The 21,726-nt window shown below is 48.8% G+C and overlaps 1 protein-coding gene across 2 annotated transcripts; it reads left to right on the top strand.

Moving 5' to 3' along the window:
- Positions 1-13,806: 13,806 nt before the first annotated feature.
- Positions 13,807-21,113, top strand: TUFT1 (tuftelin 1). 2 transcript variants are annotated; one of them, XM_044273065.1, is made up of 13 exons: positions 13,807-13,897; positions 15,258-15,332; positions 15,804-15,911; positions 16,684-16,770; positions 17,318-17,389; positions 17,472-17,546; positions 17,628-17,735; positions 17,825-17,953; positions 18,091-18,179; positions 18,409-18,514; positions 18,588-18,671; positions 19,169-19,269; positions 19,359-21,112. In XM_044273065.1, the coding sequence occupies exons 1-13, from the start codon at positions 13,829-13,831 to the stop codon at positions 19,423-19,425; spliced, it is 1,170 nt and encodes a 389-aa protein (XP_044129000.1). In that variant the 5' UTR covers positions 13,807-13,828; the 3' UTR covers positions 19,426-21,112. The 2 variants fall into 2 exon arrangements, with proteins under 2 accessions (XP_044129000.1, XP_044129001.1); XM_044273066.1 differs by lacking the exon at positions 17,318-17,389 and having other exon boundaries at positions 19,359-21,113.
- The last annotated feature ends 613 nt before the right edge of the window (positions 21,114-21,726 follow it).

Here is a 21,726-nt window from a genome sequence, read left to right as displayed (position 1 = left end):
CCCCCGCCTCTTGTCCCTCCATGAGGCCAGCCCTTCCTCCACCACCCACACCCAGCCCCTCGCCTCATGTCCTCCTATGTCCGCATAGTCCAGGGCTGGATGCAGGCCTCCCCACACGAAAAAATAAATAAATAAATATGAACCCCCCCCCACCCCATCCCACCCAACCTAACTACACCCCACTTACCCTATCATACAATATATACATCTTATAACAACCATATCTATCTATACAAACCAATATTAAAATCCACCCGAAGGCCCAAGTTCAGTCATTTGCAAACCTTTCTTCAAAAACTCATCTTAAATACAAAACAAAAACCTAATGTGAAAGCCTCAGCCCAACACCAGGAAAAGTGCTACTGAGGCTAAGGTACATCAAAGGTGAAGCCTCTCCAGAGGTAAGAGACCCCATCCGTACCCACCTTCTCGCACTCAAGAGAGCGAACCTTCGCCAGGTCACCTAGAATGTTCCTACACACTTCTTCCACAGGGAGGACTTTCTGCTGGGTTGAAACTAAACACCGTGCGTTCCATGTGAAGTACCTGACCACTATGCTAACTACAAAAGCTGTGCATGGGTCCCTTCTTCCCAAACCTTTGAATGCTCCATAAGCCCATTCCGCATAGGAGAGGTTGGCTAGCCTAGGCCAGCCAATGGATGCGCCCACCCGTTTGTATACCTCTGTATTAAAGGGACACTGAAGCAGGAAGTGCTCCATACTTTCCAGTATGTCGCCACACTCCTCCCGGGGACAACCCCTTTCATCAGAGTTCCTATACCTCAAGTTGCCCCTTACATACAGCTTCCCGTGAAAGCAGCGCCAAGCCAAGTCCCAAAACTTCAAGGGGATCCTTGCCGAATTTAACAACTGTAAACCCCTGTCTAGATCCCGGCTTGGGCAATCCTTAAGGGCCAGGGGCTTTCGGAAGTGGGTCAACAAGACCCTCTCATCAAGGGATCTCCTTGACTGGGTCTTGATTTCCCTCACTCCCAAACCCCACCGGCGGATCACCTTCAGAATCGGGGTGACATAAGCCGGAAGATATCCGTGAGGTGTACGCAAATCCTTCACTTGCCCTCCTGTCTCCCACTCCTGGAAGAAAGGCCGAAACCAACCCCTGCAAGAGACTACCCACGGAGGAGCCCTCTCTTTCCAGAGGTTTGCCAGGTTGATCTTAACAAAGGTGTTCACGAGGAACACCACTGGGTTGACCATACCCAACCCCCCTAATCTCCTCGTACGGTATGTCACCTCTCTCTTGACTAGGTTCAGCCTATTCCCCCATAACAGTTGAAAGAACAGACTGTAAACCCGAGTCCAGAGAGGTTCTGGCAAGACACATACACTGGCCAAATAGATAAGCAAAGGGAGAAGGTAAGTCTTGATCAGGTTCACCCTTTCCCTGAGGGTCAAAGACCAACCCTTCCACTGGTCAACCTTCTGAGCGGCGATCGTGAGCCTGCTGTCCCAATTTTGGGTGGGATAATCCCCATGGCCGAATTGAACGCCTAGGACTTTGGCTGACGACTGGGGCTCTGGGAGGGTGTCCGGGAGACCGAAAGATGGATCACCCCCTCCCAGCCAGAGACTCTCACACTTATCCCGGTTAATCACGGACCCGGAAACTTCCGAGTAGCGTTCTACCTCCGACATCACGTATTCCGCCTCCCCTCCCGAGGACACGAAAACAGTGACGTCATCGGCATACGCCACCACCCTCAGAGTGGCTTCTGGCTCCTCCAGACTCATCCTGACTCCCGCCAACGGTCCTCGATCAATCCTCCTAATAAAAGGATCAATCGCAAACACGTATAAGAGCGGGCTCAATGGACAACCCTGGCGGACTCCAGACCCGACCTCAAAAGGGCTGCCAGACCAACCGTTCACCAGAGGGAAACTCTCTGCCCCTGCATACAAGATCTTTAACCAATCGACAAACCCCCCCGGCAGGCCATATTTCAGAAGGACTGCCCAGAGGTACTCGTGGTCAACCCGATCAAAAGCCTTTGCCTGATCTAAAGCCAGCATGTACCCCTTCCAGTTACCCGCCCTACTCTGCTCCACTGCCTCTCGGACACCGAGCACAGCACTAAACGTGCTTCGGCCTGGAACCGAGCAATGTTGGGTCTCTGAAAGGAGCCGGGGCGCAAACTGCACCAACCGTTTAAACAGTATCTTGGCCAGGATCTTTCTGTCCGTATTGAGAAGCGCTATGGGACGCCAATTCTCAATACGGCTCGGATCTTTACCCTTTGATATAAGGATCAGAGCTGACCTCCTCATTGACTTCGGCAGAGCACCCGAGGAAAGGCACTCATTGAATACCTTAGTCAAGAGGGGAACCAAGGAGTCCTTAAAGGTCTTATAAAACTCGGATGTTAAGCCATCCGGGCCTGGCGACTTCTTTAGGGCAAGCCCTTCGATCGCCAGGCTGACTTCCTCTTCTCTGATTTCTTCTATCAAAACGCCAAGAGAGAGGTCTACTCTTGACTCAGGGATGGTTTCAGCCAGGAAAGCCGAAATCCTGTCCCGATTCAGATCCTTCTTCCTCAAGAGGCACGAGTAGAAGGACTTGACGATTTCCAAGATCCCTGATCTGGACCTATCCAGAGATCCCGTACCATCGACCAGTCCCGTCACCAACTTACTTTTCACTGACATCTTACAGTTTCTGTAAGGGTCGGGCGAGCGGTACTTCCCGAAATCCCTCTCAAAAACCAAAGATGTGTGCCTATCGTACTGGCACCTCTTAAGCAAAGATTTCACCCTGGAGATATCCTCTCGGCTACCTCCAGTCGAGACCAGTTGTTCGAGTTTCCTCCTCAGACCCTGATACAAGCGGTACTTGTCCAGAGACCTGAGGCTCGAGAGCTGGCGGAAGAATTTTGCCACCCGATCTTTGAATATCTCCCACCACTCAGACTTAGTGTCACAAAGATCCAGCAACTCTACCTGACTCTGAAGGAAGTCCTTAAAGGATTGTCTCACCTCTGCTTCCTCCAGGAGGGCCGAATTTAGCTTCCAATAGCCTCTTCCCATTTGGGGGGATTCTGCAACATTCAAAGAGAACATAATCATACAGTGATCAGAGAATTCCACCTCTACCACCTCTAAAGGTGAAAAAGTAGTCTCCTCCTTTAAATAAAACCTGTCTATTCTAGACCTAATCTGACTACCTCTATAATAAGTGAAACCACCGTGGCCTGGGGTGTGCCTAATGTGGACATCCACCAGGCGAGCCTCGCTAGCTATGCTATTCAGGGATACACTATCATAAGCCAGCCGGTTTCTGGCGCCTCCCCGGTCTTGGGACCTTGTGACTGTATTAAAGTCCCCGCCAAAGACCACCTGCCGACTCGTAAAAAGGAAAGGTTTGATCCTCATAAAGAGACGCTTCCGATCCCACCTGGTTTGGGGACCATAGATGTTTATCAGGCGAAGCTCTTGACCCTTCATGAGGACATCTAAAATCAAACACCTCCCCATTTCTAACTCAATCACTCGTCGGCTTTCTACTGGTGCGGTAAAAAGAACCGCCACTCCGCTATACGGCTCAGCCGCAAGAGACCAATATGATGGACCACGCCTCCACTCCTTTTTTGCTTTATACACAGCCGCCAAATCTGGCAGCCTGGTCTCTTGCAAAAATAAAATGTCAGCTTCAACCCGGCTGAGAAAATCAAAGGCTGCAAACCTAGCCGCATCCGATTTAATACTGGCGACATTAATGGTCGCCAGCGTCAACGGAGTGAGTGCCGCCATACAGAGTGATTAAGTTAGACGGCCTTCTTCCTTCCCTTCCCCTTCTTGTTCTTTTTCTTACCCCTCTTGGGGCTACCCCCTAAGGTGGCACGATCTCTTTTGAGAGAGACAGTGGTGTCCATCTCATTAGTCACCACCGCCTCCCCCTTCGCACCACCCTTGTCATTCCCATTACCAGCGTCTGGACCCGCCCCACCTCCCGAGGACCTTGCATCCTCACCGGAGGGAGGCGCGGGCCCTTCCAGAGGCTCCTTCTCTTGCCCCTCCGGCTCCCCACCTTCAACCTCCTCCCCGGAAGAAGAGATCTCATCCAAGGTGAGGTACCGGTTGGAAAGATCCAGGGGAAGAGAGTCAGGATTAGAGAGGTCCAGGGGGGAGCTGGCTTTGCCTTCCACAGGCACTCTAGCCGGGCTAGATCTTTTTTTGGTCAGACGTTTCCTTCTTGTTCTTTTAGACTCTGTCTCACTCTCCTCTGTTGCACTCTCGTAGCAAGAGGACAGAGTCACCTCGGAACGGTCTAGTCTCGTGAGTTCCTCATTCACCTCGATATCCCCCAGGGTCTCAGCTCTAGGAGAGGCATTCTCTTGGGAGGGCACAGGCATCACCCCAGGAGGGGGTTCCACCTGCCCCCTCTCCATTTGACGCCTCTCCCTCCGTCTCTGCTGGGACGGGCTTTCTTTTCTCTTCATCGACCCCACTGCCCTGTCGCCTTCGCCAGCACTCGCCTCGGCAGTGGGGGCCTCCCGGCTCGCCTCTGCTCGTGCACGAGCCACGTTGGCGACAGAGCGAGGGCAACGACTGAACGGGTGCCCTAGCTCACCACACAGGTTGCATCTAATCTGCCCACAAGATGCAGCTAGATGGCCTTCACCCCCGCACAACGCGCACCTCTGCACTCGGCAGCTGGCGCTGAAGTGCGAAGGGCTGCCGCACTTGTAACACAGCTTAGGCTGCCCCCTGTAGAACACCATGATCCTATCCCGACCAAGGAAAGCAGATGACGGTATGTGGGAAACCGACCCCCCTGAATGTTTCAACTTAATCTGAAAAGTCCAGGCACCCGACCAGATGCCAAACTCATCCAGGTTCTTGCTAGGAAGACCCTGGACGTCCCCGTACCTGCTCAACCAGGTCAAGATGTCAACACAAGAAAGTGACTCGTTACGGGTCAGAACGGTCACTTTCTTGACCTCATTCTGGCGGGTTATCGCTTGCACAAAAAAACCCTGCCAGTCCGGCTGGTCTTTTGCCAGTTCATACCCAGACCAGAAAAGTTCAAGACCCTCTGGCCGGGCAAAACTGACATCAAACTCCCGGGTGCCATACGGATGTATCAGGGCAAAGATGTCACATGCCCTGATGCCCATCTGAAAGAGAAGCTCCGCCACCCTCTTCCTGGTAGGGCACGCTTCATTGCCTCTCCATTTCAGACAGACAACATTCCGTCTGGCTGACCCAGGGCCGGTTGTGGGTGAGGACCAGGTGGTCTCGCCCCCGCCTTGCTCTCGGAAGGCACGCAGGCCATGCCTGTCTATCCAGAAGGATAGATCCACCTGCTGCCCCCCTACTGTAATGGAATTCTCCCCTCTCCTAAGAGCCTCTAGAAGTTGCCGCTGCAAGTTACCGTCACCAGACATTGGTAATGGGGAGGACAATGGGGGCCGCCCCTCCCCCCCCGCGCCGGCGACCACACCAGCATAACTTCTGCCAGGCGTAACCGACGCAGGAGGGGCAGCCGGACCGGGCCCACCCCCACCCCCCCCAGACCTATCTACAGCAGGTGTCACTCCAGACCCCCCTGAAGGGGCTACATGAGGCGCACCGGCCACTTGTACAGTGGTCGGCCGACCTCCAACATTCACCCCTCCATCAGGGCCCGGGGCAACACCACTAACAAAAACTGTATTCACACAAGTGACCACTTCTTCAGTGGCCACTACCGCACTCTCCCCTCCACCCACACACACTGCTGGGCCAGAGGGGACAGAGGTCACGTTATTCGTTTTGTCCATCATTTCCTTGCTGGACACATTGTTAACAGTCTTTCCGGATTTTTCGGGCCGGCGGGCTGTAGAACCACTGGTCCCAGCCACGCCGGCCTTATCCACTTGACGGACAGCGCAGGAGGGAGGGGCGGTGCGCACCACACTCGCACCAGGACCGCCCCCTCCCTCTCTGCCTACACACACGCTGCTCTTAGCTCCTTTGTGGATATCCGAAGCCCCACCCCCGACCACTCCCACTGCGCCTCCACTCCCCGCCGCCACGAAAATACCAGCGGAAGGGACTGAAGCGGAGCAGTCCGGGGCAGAGGAGACTGGAACCCCGGCAAGGACTTGGGCACACAACTTGGGAGGGGCGGAGGCAGCCACCTCGCACCCTCCCCCTGCAACTCCGGATCGGGACACCGCTGTACCCGCGGCCGCACCCCCTCCACCCACAGCCACCCCCACCACCCCTGCCCCCCCGTCCCCCGCCGCCATGCCAAAACTGGCAGGGGGGACTTCAGGGCGCACGGGAGCGGCGAAGCAGACCGGGGCAGAGGACGCAGACCCCAGGACAGGGATCCCGGCAACGACCTCTGCAAGGGGGGCAGTGGCAGCCACATCGCCCCGACGCTCCTCCACCTGGCACTTGTCCAGTGCCCCAGCAGAGGTGGGCGGAGCCACCCGACCACCAACCATGCCCCCCTCGCCACTCGCCCCGGGAGCCTTCCTGTCTGGCCCCTCCTGCTTTTCCTCACCGCCCCTGTTACCGCAAACAGGGACGGCGTCCTGCGCCATCTTTGCCACGTCTGTCTCCCCACTCCTACGCACCGGTCCCACAACAGAGACCGGGCCAGGGAGGATGGTGGGGTTCGTGCCCTGAGCTGGCTTTTCAGCTGGCCCAGGGCACGCAGGGTGGGTCACATAGACATACCTCACCTCTGGCTTTAATGTCTTTGCCTTTCTCTTCTTTCCTATTGGCTCATCTTCCGGTAATTCATTTCCAAAGCAAATGTCCTCACGAATTTTGGGGGACTCCAGGTGGCGTATCTCGGCCATAAGCTGCCCCCCAACTCCGCTGCTCTCACTGAAGTCTATTTCTTCATCAGAACTAGTGGGGGGCAGGCGCACCTGCTCTGCGGTGATGCCAGTTTCCGCAGGTTGCCCCCCCATGTCCGACTCTTCCTCTTCACCAGAGGAGTCATCTTCTTGCTGTTTCTGGTTTCCAGCCATTTCATTAAACCTTTGATCGTTCATGAGCTTCTCCTTAAAGGGGCCACTGTTCTCCAGAATGGCCCCCATTCTTTCCTGCAGCTCTTTAACAATCTCTTTTAAGCCTTTTATTTTCCTTGATATTTCCGGCTTGTTTTTTCTGGCCGCTTTATCCACCTTCCCCCTCTCAAGCCTTAGTTGCTCCCTCACCTTCTTGAGGGTCCTATTCGCCTCCTCGAACTCCTGGAGGTAGGCCGCGATCCGGGAGCTGTAAACGGCGATTAGTTCCCGGGGCTTCATGTTGCCCCAGTCAGCCTCAACCGGAACCGGCCCATCCCCAGGAGCACTCCGCGTACCTCTTGGAGGGCTACTGTCCGCCCTCCTGGAACCGCCGGCGATGGACACGGCTTCACCTCCGGGGGCTGCAGGGGCCGCTGCACCACGACTCCTGCTGGATCTTCTGACCCCCGGGGCGGAAGATGGAACTGAGGCCGGTAGCTCACCTCCCCTACCTCCCGCCGGCCTACCCCGGGAAGCAGGATCCTGGGTCTTGAATCGCTTCATAGCCCAGAACCCTACCAGCTCCCTGGGGAGAGAGAGGCAGGGCCTGGGCTGGGATAGCTGGAAAAATCCCTGGAAGTCTCGTTAGCAATCAGCAGGAGCTCCTCCACACACAACCACACCCGACCAGTGGCTCCTGCACACTGAGGATTACACCCAGTATACAGGACAGGAGAAGTGGTACTGTGCAGTGTATATATATACAGAATAAGAGCAGATACTGAGGATTACACCCAGTATACAGGACAGGAGAAGTGGTACTGTGCAGTGTATATATATACAGAATAAGAGCAGATACTGAGGATTACACCCAGTATACAGGACAGGAGAAGTGGTACTGTGCAGTGTATATATATACAGAATAAGAGCAGATACTGAGGATTACACCCAGTATACAGGACAGGAGAAGTGGTACTGTGCAGTGTATATATATACAGAATAAGAGCAGATACTGAGGATTACACCCAGTATACAGGACAGGAGAAGTGGTACTGTGCAGTGTATATATATACAGAATAAGAGCAGATACTGAGGATTACACCCAGTATACAGGACAGGAGAAGTGGTACTGTGCAGTGTATATATACAGAATAAGAGCAGATACTGAGGATTACACCCAGTATACAGGACAGGAGAAGTGGTACTGTGCAGTGTATATATACAGAATAAGAGCAGATACTGAGGATTACACCCAGTATACAGGACAGGAGAAGTGGTACTGTGCAGTGTATATATATACAGAATAAGAGCAGATACTGAGGATTACACCCAGTATACAGGACAGGAGAAGTGGTACTGTGCAGTGTATATATACAGAATAAGAGCAGATACTGAGGATTACACCCAGTATACAGGACAGGAGAAGTGGTACTGTGCAGTGTATATATATACAGAATAAGAGCAGATACTGAGGATTACACCCAGTATACAGGACAGGAGAAGTGGTACTGTGCAGTGTATATATATACAGAATAAGAGCAGATACTGAGGATTACACCCAGTATACAGGACAGGAGAAGTGGTACTGTGCAGTGTATATATATACAGAATAAGAGCAGATACTGAGGATTACACCCAGTATACAGGACAGGAGAAGTGGTACTGTGCAGTGTATATATACAGAATAAGAGCAGATACTGAGGATTACACCCAGTATACAGGACAGGAGAAGTGGTACTGTGCAGTGTATATATACAGAATAAGAGCAGATACTGAGGATTACACCCAGTATACAGGACAGGAGAAGTGGTACTGTGCAGTGTATATATACAGAATAAGAGCAGATACTGAGGATTACACCCAGTATACAGGACAGGAGAAGTGGTACTGTGCAGTGTATATATACAGAATAAGAGCAGATACTGAGGATTACACCCAGTATACAGGACAGGAGAAGTGGTACTGTGCAGTGTATATATACAGAATAAGAGCAGATACTGAGGATTACACCCAGTATACAGGACAGGAGAAGTGGTACTGTGCAGTGTATATATACAGAATAAGAGCAGATACTGAGGATTACACCCAGTATACAGGACAGGAGAAGTGGTACTGTGCAGTGTATATATACAGAATAAGAGCAGATACTGAGGATTACACCCAGTATACAGGACAGGAGAAGTGGTACTGTGCAGTGTATATATACAGAATAAGAGCAGATACTGAGGATTACACCCAGTATACAGGACAGGAGAAGTGGTACTGTGCAGTGTATATATACAGAATAAGAGCAGATACTGAGGATTACACCCAGTATACAGGACAGGAGAAGTGGTACTGTGCAGTGTATATATATACAGAATAAGAGCAGATACTGAGGATTACACCCAGTATACAGGACAGGAGAAGTGGTACTGTGCAGTGTATATATATACAGAATAAGAGCAGATACTGAGGATTACACCCAGTATACAGGACAGGAGAAGTGGTACTGTGCAGTGTATATATATACAGAATAAGAGCAGATACTGAGGATTACACCCAGTATACAGGACAGGAGAAGTGGTACTGTGCAGTGTATATATATACAGAATAAGAGCAGATACTGAGGATTACACCCAGTATACAGGACAGGAGAAGTGGTACTGTGCAGTGTATATATATACAGAATAAGAGCAGATACTGAGGATTACACCCAGTATACAGGACAGGAGAAGTGGTACTGTGCAGTGTATATATATACAGAATAAGAGCAGATACTGAGGATTACACCCAGTATACAGGACAGGAGAAGTGGTACTGTGCAGTGTATATATATACAGAATAAGAGCAGATACTGAGGATTACACCCAGTATACAGGACAGGAGAAGTGGTACTGTGCAGTGTATATATATACAGAATAAGAGCAGATACTGAGGATTACACCCAGTATACAGGACAGGAGAAGTGGTACTGTGCAGTGTATATATATACAGAATAAGAGCAGATACTGAGGATTACACCCGTATACAGGACAGGAGAAGTGGTACTGTGCAGTGTATATATATACAGAATAAGAGCAGATACTGAGGATTACACCCAGTATACAGGACAGGAGAAGTGGTACTGTGCAGTGTATATATACAGAATAAGAGCAGATACTGAGGATTACACCCAGTATACAGGACAGGAGAAGTGGTACTGTGCAGTGTATATATACAGAATAAGAGCAGATACTGAGGATTACACCCGTATACAGGACAGGAGAAGTGGTACTGTGCAGTGTATATATACAGAATAAGAGCAGATACTGAGGATTACACCCGGTATACAGGACAGGAGAAGTGGTACTGTGCAGTGTATATATACAGAATAAGAGCAGATACTGAGGATTACACCCAGTATACAGGACAGGAGAAGTGGTACTGTGCAGTGTATATATACAGAGTAAGAGCAGATACTGAGGATTACACCCGGTATACAGGACAGGAGAAGTGGTACTGTGCAGTGTATATATACAGAATAAGAGCAGATACTGAGGATTACACCCAGTATACAGGACAGGAGAAGTGGTACTGTGCAGTGTGTATATATACAGAATAAGAGCAGATACTGAGGATTACACCCAGTATACAGGACAGGAGAAGTGGTACTGTGCAGTGTATATATATATACAGAATAAGAGCAGATACTGAGGATTACACCCAGTATACAGGACAGGAGAAGTGGTACTGTGCAGTGTATATATATATACAGAATAAGAGCAGATACTGAGGATTACACCCGGTATACAGGACAGGAGAAGTGGTACTGTGCAGTGTATATATATACAGAATAAGAGCAGATACTGAGGATTACACCCGGTATACAGGACAGGAGAAGTGGTACTGTGCAGTGTATATATATACAGAATAAGAGCAGATACTGAGGATTACACCCGGTATACAGGACAGGAGAAGTGGTACTGTGCAGTGTATATATATACAGAATAAGAGCAGATACTGAGGATTACACCCAGTGTACAGGACAGGAGAAGTGGTACTGTGCAGTGTGTATATATACAGGACAGGAGAAGTGGTACTGTGCAGAGTATATATATACAGAATAAGAGCAGATACTGAGGATTACACCCGGTATACAGGACAGGAGAAGTGGTACTGTGCAGTGTATATATACAGAATAAGAGCAGATACTGAGTATTACACCCAGTATACAGGACAGGAGAAGTGGTACTGTGCAGTGTATATATATACAGAATAAGAGCAGATACTGAGGATTACACCCAGTATACAGGACAGGAGAAGTGGTACTGTGCAGTGTATATATATACAGAATAAGAGCAGATACTGAGGATTACACCCAGTATACAGGACAGGAGAAGTGGTACTGTGCAGTGTATATATATACAGAATAAGAGCAGATACTGAGGATTACACCCAGTATACAGGACAGGAGAAGTGGTACTGTGCAGTGTATATATATACAGAATAAGAGCAGATACTGAGGATTACACCCGGTATACAGGACAGGAGAAGTGGTACTGTGCAGTGTATATATATACAGAATAAGAGCAGATACTGAGGATTACACCCAGTATACAGGACAGGAGAAGTGGTACTGTGCAGTGTATATATATACAGAATAAGAGCAGATACTGAGGATTACACCCGGTATACAGGACAGGAGGAGTGGTACTGTGCAGTGTATATATACAGAATAAGAGCAGATACTGAGGATTACACCCGGTATACAGGACAGGAGAAGTGGTACTGTGCAGTGTATATATACAGAATAAGAGCAGATACTGAGGATTACACCCAGTATACAGGACAGGAGAAGTAGTACTGTGCAGTGTCTATATATACAGAATAAGAGCAGATACTGAGGATTACACCCGGTATACAGGACAGGAGAAGTGGTACTGTGCAGTGTATATATATACAGAATAAGAGCAGATACTGAGGATTACACCCAGTATACAGGACAGGAGAAGTAGTACTGTGCAGTGTCTATATATACAGAATAAGAGCAGATACTGAGGATTACACCCGGTATACAGGACAGGAGAAGTGGTACTGTGCAGTGTATATATATATACAGAATAAGAGCAGATACTGAGGATTACACCCAGTATACAGGACAGGAGAAGTGGTACTGTGCAGTGTATATATATATACAGAATAAGAGCAGATACTGAGGATTACACCCGGTATACAGGACAGGAGAAGTACTGTGCAGTGTATATATATACAGAATAAGAGCAGATACTGAGGATTACACCCGGTATACAGGACAGGAGAAGTGGTACTGTGCAGTGTATATATATATACAGAATAAGAGCAGATACTGAGGATTACACCCAGTATACAGGACAGGAGAAGTGGTACTGTGCAGTGTATGTATACAGGATAAGAGCAGATACTGAGGATTACACCCAGTATACAGGACAGGAGAAGTGGTACTGTGCAGTGTGTATATATACAGAATAAGAGCAGATACTGAGGATTACACCCAGTATACAGGACAGGAGAAGTGGTACTGTGCAGTGTATATATACAGAATAAGAGCAGATACTGAGGATTACACCCAGTATGCAGGACAGGAGAAGTGGTACTGTGCAGTGTATATATATATACAGAATAAGAGCAGATACTGAGGATTACACCCGGTATACAGGACAGGAGAAGTGGTACTGTGCAGTGTATATATACAGAGTAAGAGCAGATACTGAGGATTACACCCAGTATACAGGACAGGAGAAGTGGTACTGTGCAGTGTATATATATACAGAATAAGAGCAGATACTGAGGATTACACCCAGTATACAGGACAGGAGAAGTGGTACTGTGCAGTGTATATACAGAATAAGAGCAGATACTGAGGATTACACCCAGTATACAGGACAGGAGAAGTGGTACTGTGCAGTGTCCACACATACTGAGTTAACAGGGGGGCGCTCTCTGGGGATGACGTCTCGCTCAGTCCTTTTTAGGACAAGTTGTCCTCTGTCTGGGGCAGTGAGTCACGGGGCCGCCCTCTAATCTCCATGTAACACCTGGATGTCAGCCGCTTCAGAATACCGGTTCATCCAGTATGTCGCGTAAACACTGACATCATGCGGTTGGTAATAAGAGGCGCCATCCTATACTATGTTGGCATTGTCCTGTATCACTGCATGCTACATAGAGCACAACATAAAAATGCTGGTCGTCCTCTTCTTCTAAGGGTACTTTCACACTTGTGTTGTTTGATCCTGGCAGGCAAACTGTATGCAAAGGCATGTCATTTCTTCTGACTGATCAGGCATTTTTCAGACTTATCAGGATCCCGATGCGACAATTTGAATACCGGATCTGGCACTAATACATTCCTATGGAAAAAAATGCCGAATCCGGAATTCAGGAAAGTGTTTTTTTTTTTTTTTGGGCTGGAGATAAAACCACTGAATGCTGCGGTATTATCTCCGTCCTGAAAAGTCAAAAAGACTGATCTGAAGACATCCTGAACGGATTGCTTTCCATTCAGAATGCATGGGGATAAAACCGATCAGTTATTTTCCGGTATAGAGCCCCTAGGACGGAACTCTAGTGTGAAAGAAGTACCCTAAGATGCTGCAATCCAGGAGCAGACTGACCATTCAGAGGACCTATAGTCTGCAAGTGATTTGCTCCCAGTGTGATCCCTCTCTGGGGTGGGGGAGTGCGCGGTGCCATGCTGTCCTATGCTCTTCATGTTGCCCTGTGATCTCCACAGGGTTTCCTGGGAGCTTTCAGAGATGACTCCGCCCTGAGGCCAGGCGTGCAGAGTACAGTAGGACAGGTCCACCCAGTGATGTCATCAGCCTCTTATATAGTGACACATCTCTTCCCGGGACCAGTGCTGTTATGAGTGAGCAGAGAGCGACCATGAATGGCCTGTGCACCCTGCAGCAGCTCCAGCCGGAGCCCGAGCCGGTCAGTGTATATGTCAGGGGATAGGGGGCTGAGTGACTGGGGGTTGTGCTTTATAAGAGAAGGTTTACACTGAGTTTTTTTTGGAGGTTTTAAGGCTGATTTTTAGCCAGAAGTAGATTCATCGGGAAGGAGAAGTCCTTCCTTTATATTTACCATTTCTTTAAATTTGCTTTTTGGGTGAAAAATCCTTCTCTAAAAACCTAACTCAGTGTGAACCTACCCTAAATATAATGTTTTTTTTCTGGTGCGCCTCTGTGTACAGTGTATCTCCATGAGAGTTGTGTATCACTGTGGGAGTTGTAGTCACACTCGATCACTGTGGGAGTTGTTGTTACGCCGTATCAGTGTGGGAGTTGTTGTTATGCCGTATCACTGTGGGAGTTGTTGTTACGCCGTATCACTGTGGGAGTTGTTGTTACGCCGTATCACTGTGGGGGTTGTTGTTATGCCGTATCACTGTGGGAGTTGTAGTCACACTGTATCTTTCTGCAGGTTGTTGTATTACTGTGACGGGGGTGTATTTCAGGTGTACTGGACTGGGTCTGTAATGTGATGAGTACAGGAGGTGACATCTTTGGGTATGCCCTGTGTACTCTGATTTTCTGAGCGGTGGTCTCCACAGTACCCCACTGCAGTATAGTGAGGAGGGGCACACATGGAGGTGCAGGCCCCAGAGCTCACAGTCTATGTACCCGCCCCCAGCATCAGCCTGCCCAGACAGAAGACTCACATCCACCCTCAGGAATGTCTGGATTCCTGTGGGAAAATACTGATTAACCCCTGCACTGCCTGCACTCTGCATTGAATTTAAGGGCCACTCCCCCTAACGTCAAAGGCCAGATCCACAAAGGGCAGTTTGGGTGTTTTTGTTTTGTTTTAATCCAAATCAAGTAGTGGATCAAGACAATAATGGCTGAGTATAATAATGGCTGACGCTTCTCCTTTTGTTTTGGCTAAGAATGATGCATCAGAAACTGCCCTGTGTGAACCAGTGGTAGGAGAATCCGGTACATCATTATGTAATACAGGGTCAATGAGTTCTGAGCGGGGGCTCGTCCCCGATGTCCATACAGGCAGAAGAGGGGCAGGACGGGGTGGCTCCAGGGGACAGCGGAGAATGAAGTTTAACCCTGGCTACTTCCACATCACCGCTCTGTGTACATGACATGTAGTCATCCTCCAGGTATGACTACCAGAGGCCGCTCCCCGGACAAGGGATGAAGACTCACCCAGTAAAGGGCGTTGGGTCACTGGGCAAATGTGCAGCGCGCAGGAGTAATTCCAATTATTTGGGTGACTCAAGGGTGTAGATTTTGGGTGAATGGTCAGTCTGGTTCATATAACTGTCTTTAACCCCCAGGACAATGTGAGAACGGTGCGTATGACTCTACGTGATGACCAGTCTCCAGAGGGGACCGACACCATCAAAGTAAAGGTGAGCGAGAAAGGGCTACACAGAGCCCCCAGTAAATACAAAAATATTCTGCTTCTGTAGCAGCCCATCTGCCCCAGGAAAGCGGGGTGGCACCATTATATTTCCTAATGCTTTGCCGCTCAGGGCTCTCTTGGCTTGATCTGCAGCCGTTCAGTAAAGGAGGATGTATCGCTGTATCAGCAGGCAGATCTATGCATTAGAAAAGCTGGGTGACAACCCCTATGGGAGCTAGGATGATGGGCCTTCCAGGTGGTTGACACCCAGCAGTTTTGCTTGGTAAATGAAGGGTGCGTACTTGTCCTGGATCGTCCCCAGCACATGTCATCATTCTCTGCTGCTGTCATGACGCAGATATTTGTCACAACGGTCGTCAGAGGCTGAGATATATTTACCTCCTAATATCCATTACATTGTACACTTTGGGCGTCCCCGTGTGAACAGCTGTCACTAATTCTTCCTTGTTGTCCTCAGCCGGTGGGACGTGCCTTCGCACTCATCTCCTCTCACCCCCTCCGGGGGTCCCGGCCCCTCAACTCTGAACTGGTCAAATCCAAGGATGGAGATGAAGAGATCATTAAGGTATGAGACCTCCCAGTCTTTGGCTACCCCCTCCCTGTGTGTCACCTCCAGGGAATGTACAGAGAGGTGGAGGCCGCTTATGTCACTGAGGAATTTAAAGTGATCTATATGGAAGCCTCTGAGGCTAATGGGGCTGTGCACACAGCAGGATAAGTTAATTATAGCTGACGGGTGGCGGTATTACACAGACGTACGTCCTCTCCCCTGCTCTTCTGGTAGAGCTCAGCCAGGACTATACTATGGACCTAGGTGTGCTCCGTACACACAAGGATTTGTTTGCACTGGTCTTAAGGGTTTCTTTGCGTGCTGCCATTTGTGAACCAGTAGCTACGACTTTTAAAGAAATATGGAGACAGATTAATTTCTTCAAGTCATGATGGAAATGAAAGGGAGGCTCCATGCCCAATGGTCCCTACAGAATGACCCTGTCGGCAGCTGCACCCACTGCTGAGGGCTGGTCTAGTCAGGTGCTGGTACATTTTAAGGGAAGGTTCACACTGCGACAAAATCTGTTGTATATCCCCCGCTGTGGGTTTTCATTTTGTACGGTGCGGACCTGCTGTCGGTTTAGCTCAACTGAATAGAGACTCCCACCGCAGCATTTCGAGGGGTCGCGTGGTAACTGAGCCGAGAATGCATATGTACATTCCTGCCGTGGTCTGGAAAACCATGCAGCAAAAATCCTTGGCCAAATGAACTGCAGTGTGAAAACAGTTTAGGTACAGAATGGGCTGTGTCTAACCACCTGAACTGTGCTGTCCTCCTCTCCCAGGTATATCTCAAAGCTAAAGCAGAGAGCAAGAAAAACCACGAGTGGAATGTCTGCCAGCTGAGGAACGAGGTGCGGCAGATCCATGAGGTGAGGAGGGGAACAATCAGATTCTCAGTAGGTCATGAATCTAAACTAGATTATTGCCGTATTCACTTCTATAGTGCCAACATATTCCACAGCACTGTACAGAACCCATCACTCACACATGTCCCTGTCCCCTAAATTCCAGACAAGCCTATCAGTATACTGCTTCACCCCCCACACTTTGGGTTTCCCTCCATGTTTTCTGCACATCATACTAGCGAGTTGAGGAAGGGTGACGGAACATAGTAGATCTGGAGACTTTAAAAACCTCAAGATCAATGACAAGATGGCCAGAGGACCAAATGAGAACTTGGAGAGATGAGGGTTAATTCACTCTTACAATACTCTGTCCTTGAGACTTCTAGATAGCTTGCTCTGCAGTAATGGTATAGCCAGTCATTAATTATTAATGTCCTCACATCGTCGGCCGGTCAGGAAGCTTTCCATAGATCCCTGGGTTATGTTACAATGGATGGTATATGTTAGAGGGTGAGAGCAGCCAATGTACTTCTCATAAGCCTCCATCACTGCATAATCCCTGCTCCTTTAGGCTCGGACCTCCTTGACTCTTCTAAGGCAGGACCTTGATGCCTCCAAGCATGAGGTTCACCAGTCAGACGAGGTAAATGTTAATACATCTCACAGCGTGAGACTGGAATAATGCTGGACGACGTCTCCTGATTTGGTCTGATCTAATTTCGTAGGAAGATCGAGTGGGAAGACAGAATGGTGATGGAACTACCAATGGACTGTGGTCACAGACTATAGCACATGAAGAGGTGAGCTCTTGCAGGACGCTGTCAGGAGACTGTTCCTCATCTTACTACTCCCGATTCATAATGTGTCTCCTGTGCTTTCAGGAATTCCCACTGGATAATGGTAAGAACATGAGGGAGACGGCACAGAAGTTGTATGCCAGACTCCAGGAATCGGAGAGACGGCACCAGGCAGACCGCAAGATGTACGAGGTCAGATTTGCACTGGAGCCAATGAACCCACTACGTCCAGCAGAAGGGTTTCCAACAATTCAGTATTATTTTTATTCTTCTGGCTTTAGGAAAAACTGAGTCACTGGCAACAGGAGGCTGAGCAGAGCAAACGGGTGCGTGTAGAGGCGCAAGAAAAGGCCACCGAGCACCAGAAAGAGGTGGAGGAACTGAGGAGGCTGATGTCCAACATGGAGAAGGTAATCACTGTGGACTTGGCCTATTTAAAGGAGAAGTGCACTTTTAATCCCCTTCTGACAAATTACTGGGACACATCAGAAGGTCTGGTGGTGGTTTCCTGAGGAGACTTTTCTTATCATTGACCTCTAATTTACAGGAACACCAGCAACTTCTTAAGACGATGAAAGATAATGAGACAGAGCTGGAGAAAAGGAGAGAACAGCCGGACGGACCTCTGCAGGAGAGGTGAGCGCAGGCCTGTGACAACATGGGGGCTTACATCTCAAGAGAGGGTGACCTGGGGTGTTGCCCTCCTCCAGGGCAGGACAGAAGGAAGCAATTACCCATAGGGCTGCACCCTTTTTATGGGTGCCATAGCAGCTGCATGGGCTCCCTCTGTAGTACAGATTATACCGCGTCCCATGGTACAAACTATAATTCAAGTGACTTTAGTCTCATTCTCCTCCTCTTACAGATGTCAAGAACTGGAGAAGACTGTGTCTACCCTGAAGGAGAAGATTCATCACCTGGATGACATGCTGAAAAGTCAGCAGCGTAAAGTGCGTCAGATGATTGAGCAGGTAACAGCGGAGGATACTGGGATGGGGAGACCGGGTCCTCCAAGGATCACTCATTCACGGTTTTTATGTTCAGCTCCAGAATTCCCGGACGGCCATGCAGGAAAAGGACTCTGTGATCCAGGAGCTGCGGGAGAAAGTGACATGGCTGCAGGCAGAGGTGAGCGGTGGTCTGTACGCTGGGATCAGGGTCTTTATTACTAAAACAGATCTGGCAAAGTCATGATCTTCTCTTCAGTTTTCCTCACTCGTACCTCTCGCCGTTGTAAGACGCACCTTACTCTCTTCAGTTTTCCTCACTTGTACCTCTTGCCGTTGTCAGACGCACCTCATTCTCTTCAGTTTTCCTCACTTCTACCTCTTGCCGTTGTCAGACGCACCTCATTCTCTTCAGTTTTCCTCACTTGTACCTCTTGCTGTTGTCAGACGCACCTCATTCTCTTCAGGTTTCCTCACTTGTACCTCTCGCCGTTGTCAGACTTGCCTTATTCTCTTCGGTTTTCCTCACTCATACCTCTTGCAGTGTCAGACTCGCCTCATTCTCTTCTCTGTTGGTACCTCTCGCCGTTGTCAGACTCGCCTCATTCTCTTCGGTTTTCCTCATTCGTACCAATTGCTGTTGTCAGACGCACCTGATTCCATTTTTTTCTTTTCCAGAACCTTGAACTACAGGACAAACTGGAACATTTTCTCTCCTCCCAACCAGGACATGCATCCTACCTCCCCAGGAGCTACTCCAAGCCCAACCTCCAGAACATGTATGTTCCTCCTCACTGCTGGTATCAGTACAGGGTCCTGGATGTGCTTTGTGTGTCCATTACTATTACACATTTCTTTCTCTTGGCAGTAAGAGAGTATACCTCCCTGCAGGCTCTGGCCGGCCATTACCACTCATCAAACTGGTGGAGACATGATGTGCGACCACGAATAAAGCTGGCTCCTGCCCTGTTCTTTACAGGCCGCTCGTAGACTAGACATGGAGGACGTCTTCAGTTCACCCGTTGCCTTTCTTACACTTTCCTCTGTGGATCATCCACCTTCCAGGACGTCCCATGAGAAGAATTTTATGGCATCTACCTGGACAGGGGTGTGGGGGGGACTTTATCACATATTCATGGACACTATACAACAACCTAAGATGGAGCTCTCTGTGTCTCCACCATGAATTTCAGAGAGATACAGGTCTCTATGGCTGGATGTACCGTGGGCCGTCATGCAGCCAGACTGGAAGATTGTGCCTTTTGTCACCTAAACCAAAGCCGAGCCCTGAGCTGCTGTTTACCCGACATGACTCCTCTGGGCACAACACATGCAAATAACCTAAAAGGAAGGTGCTGATGTCTCCCTGGCTGGCGGCACATTAACCACTTCTGTTCTGGGTGGACATGAAAGGGCAGGTATCTCAGACGTCTTATATAACCCTACAAACAAAGCTCATACCTGCTGAGCGGCAGCTTCTATAATCCTCATCATGGCTCCTCCCTGAGGACAGGACTGCTGTAGTTCTATGGATCAGCACACCGCGCGTCTTACACTGACGTTGTTTCCTTCACTACATGGTTAATGCCTGACATATTGGGGGTTCTCTAGAGTATGCCTTGTCCCTAGCCTAGGCCATGATCATAAAAACATGGAGGTAGTTAGAGCAATATACTGTAACTTGTATCCAGGTACTTGTGACTTTCCAGGTAGGGTGTGCTGGGACTTGTAGTTCAACTGAGTTTCCCGTTTGCCTCTTCCACAGGTGGCACCCAATGCTTTACAGGCCTGTCACTCATGCACTAAGGGCTAGAGACTGTTGAGCACTAATGTTGGGGGTTTTACTCCTGTAGCAGACCCTGCATGTATTTATTTATGTCTGTGCGCATTACCTGCATCTGACGTGTTGTATTATACCTGGAGGTGTAGATATACTAGAGTGGTGTTGAATAAATTATGTTATTTAAGGCCTGTGAAGCCTGCTGTCTGTGCGGTGACATGTATGTACATGATGCAGTGAGTGGCGGCTGCGCTGAGTTTCGTCTGCACTACACACCCAGTATAATTAGTGTGTCACACACCCACACACACACTGTGCCGGGCGATGGAGGCAGGACGGGGAAGCTCGGGTTTGGAGGTGCAACGCTGGGCTCACTTTGTGATAAACATCAGAATCAGGCTGATCTGTCATATTGGGGCAGTCTGTAGAGGTGAGGGTATGGAAATGAAGAGAATGGCATTCAGACCATTGGGGAACTCGGTAATCCATTTGGCAGGGTGTCAGGGAAGGTGGGGCCAGACGTCTTTATTTTTCAGGGTAGCGTTGAGAACTGAATGTCAAGTAATGAAGTATTAATCCCGGAGGGCAGGGCGCGGGATAGGCTGGGCTGGCTGCTGCTGCGGCTCATGTGTTACTCTGCGGCTCCACCTGCTGGTCATCTGAGGCACGACGGATAAGCACTGAGCGGGTACAATTCTCATTTCCCTGATCATTCAGGGGCTCGTCTGATTTATTCCTCTACCATGACACCGAGGAGAAGAATCAGCGGCGTCCTCTGTACAGAGACCATTACTGGGACACACTGCAGTGAATTCTGGTCATTAACCAGGCACCATTAGGAGATAAGCGGTGCTTAGTTAACCCTTTCAGGATCGGGCCAGTTTCCACCCTTCTGCCCAGGCCATTTTTTGCAGATCTGACCAGTGTCACTTTAGGTGGTAATAACTTTAAAACGCTTTTACTTATCCAGGACATTCTAAGATTGTTTTCTCGTCACATATTGTACTTCATGACCGCGGTAAAATTGAGTCAAAACATTTCATTTTTATTTATAAAAAATACCAAATTTACCTTTTTTTTTTAACTTAGCAAATTTCTCTACTTTTATATAATAGATAGTAATACCTCCAAAAATTATTACTTTACATTCCTCATATGTCTACTCAATGTTAGGATCATTTTGAAAATTACTTTCAAATTTTTTGGGGACGTTAGAAGGCTTAGAAGTAAATCTTAAAACTTTTAAGAACATTTCCAAACCCCAATTTTTTCAGGAACAGTTCAGTTATGAATCACTATCTGGGGCTTACATATTAGAAACCACCCATAAATCACCCCATTTTAGAAAATACACCCCTCAAGCTATTCAAAATGGATTTTACAAACCTGTTAACCCTTTAGGCGCCCCATGAGAATGAAATGAAAATGGGAATAAAATATGACTTTTTTTTTTTGT

The sequence above is a fragment of the Bufo gargarizans genome, unplaced genomic scaffold (assembly GCF_014858855.1).
Source record: "Bufo gargarizans isolate SCDJY-AF-19 unplaced genomic scaffold, ASM1485885v1 fragScaff_scaffold_362_pilon, whole genome shotgun sequence".
Taxonomy (NCBI): domain Eukaryota; kingdom Metazoa; phylum Chordata; class Amphibia; order Anura; family Bufonidae; genus Bufo; species Bufo gargarizans.
Note: the sequence above shows the minus strand (reverse complement) of the source record. Positions and strands in the feature narration are given on the sequence as shown.

Coding starts and splice junctions, on each gene's coding strand:
- TUFT1 (XM_044273065.1), top strand. CDS start 13,829: ATGAGTGAGCAGAGAGCGACCATGAATGGCCTGTGCACCCTGCAGCAG. Junction 17,736..17,824: donor CAGACCGCAAGATGTACGAG/GTCAGATTTGCA, acceptor TTCTGGCTTTAG/GAAAAACTGAGTCACTGGCA. Junction 18,515..18,587: donor TGCGTCAGATGATTGAGCAG/GTAACAGCGGAG, acceptor TTTTATGTTCAG/CTCCAGAATTCCCGGACGGC.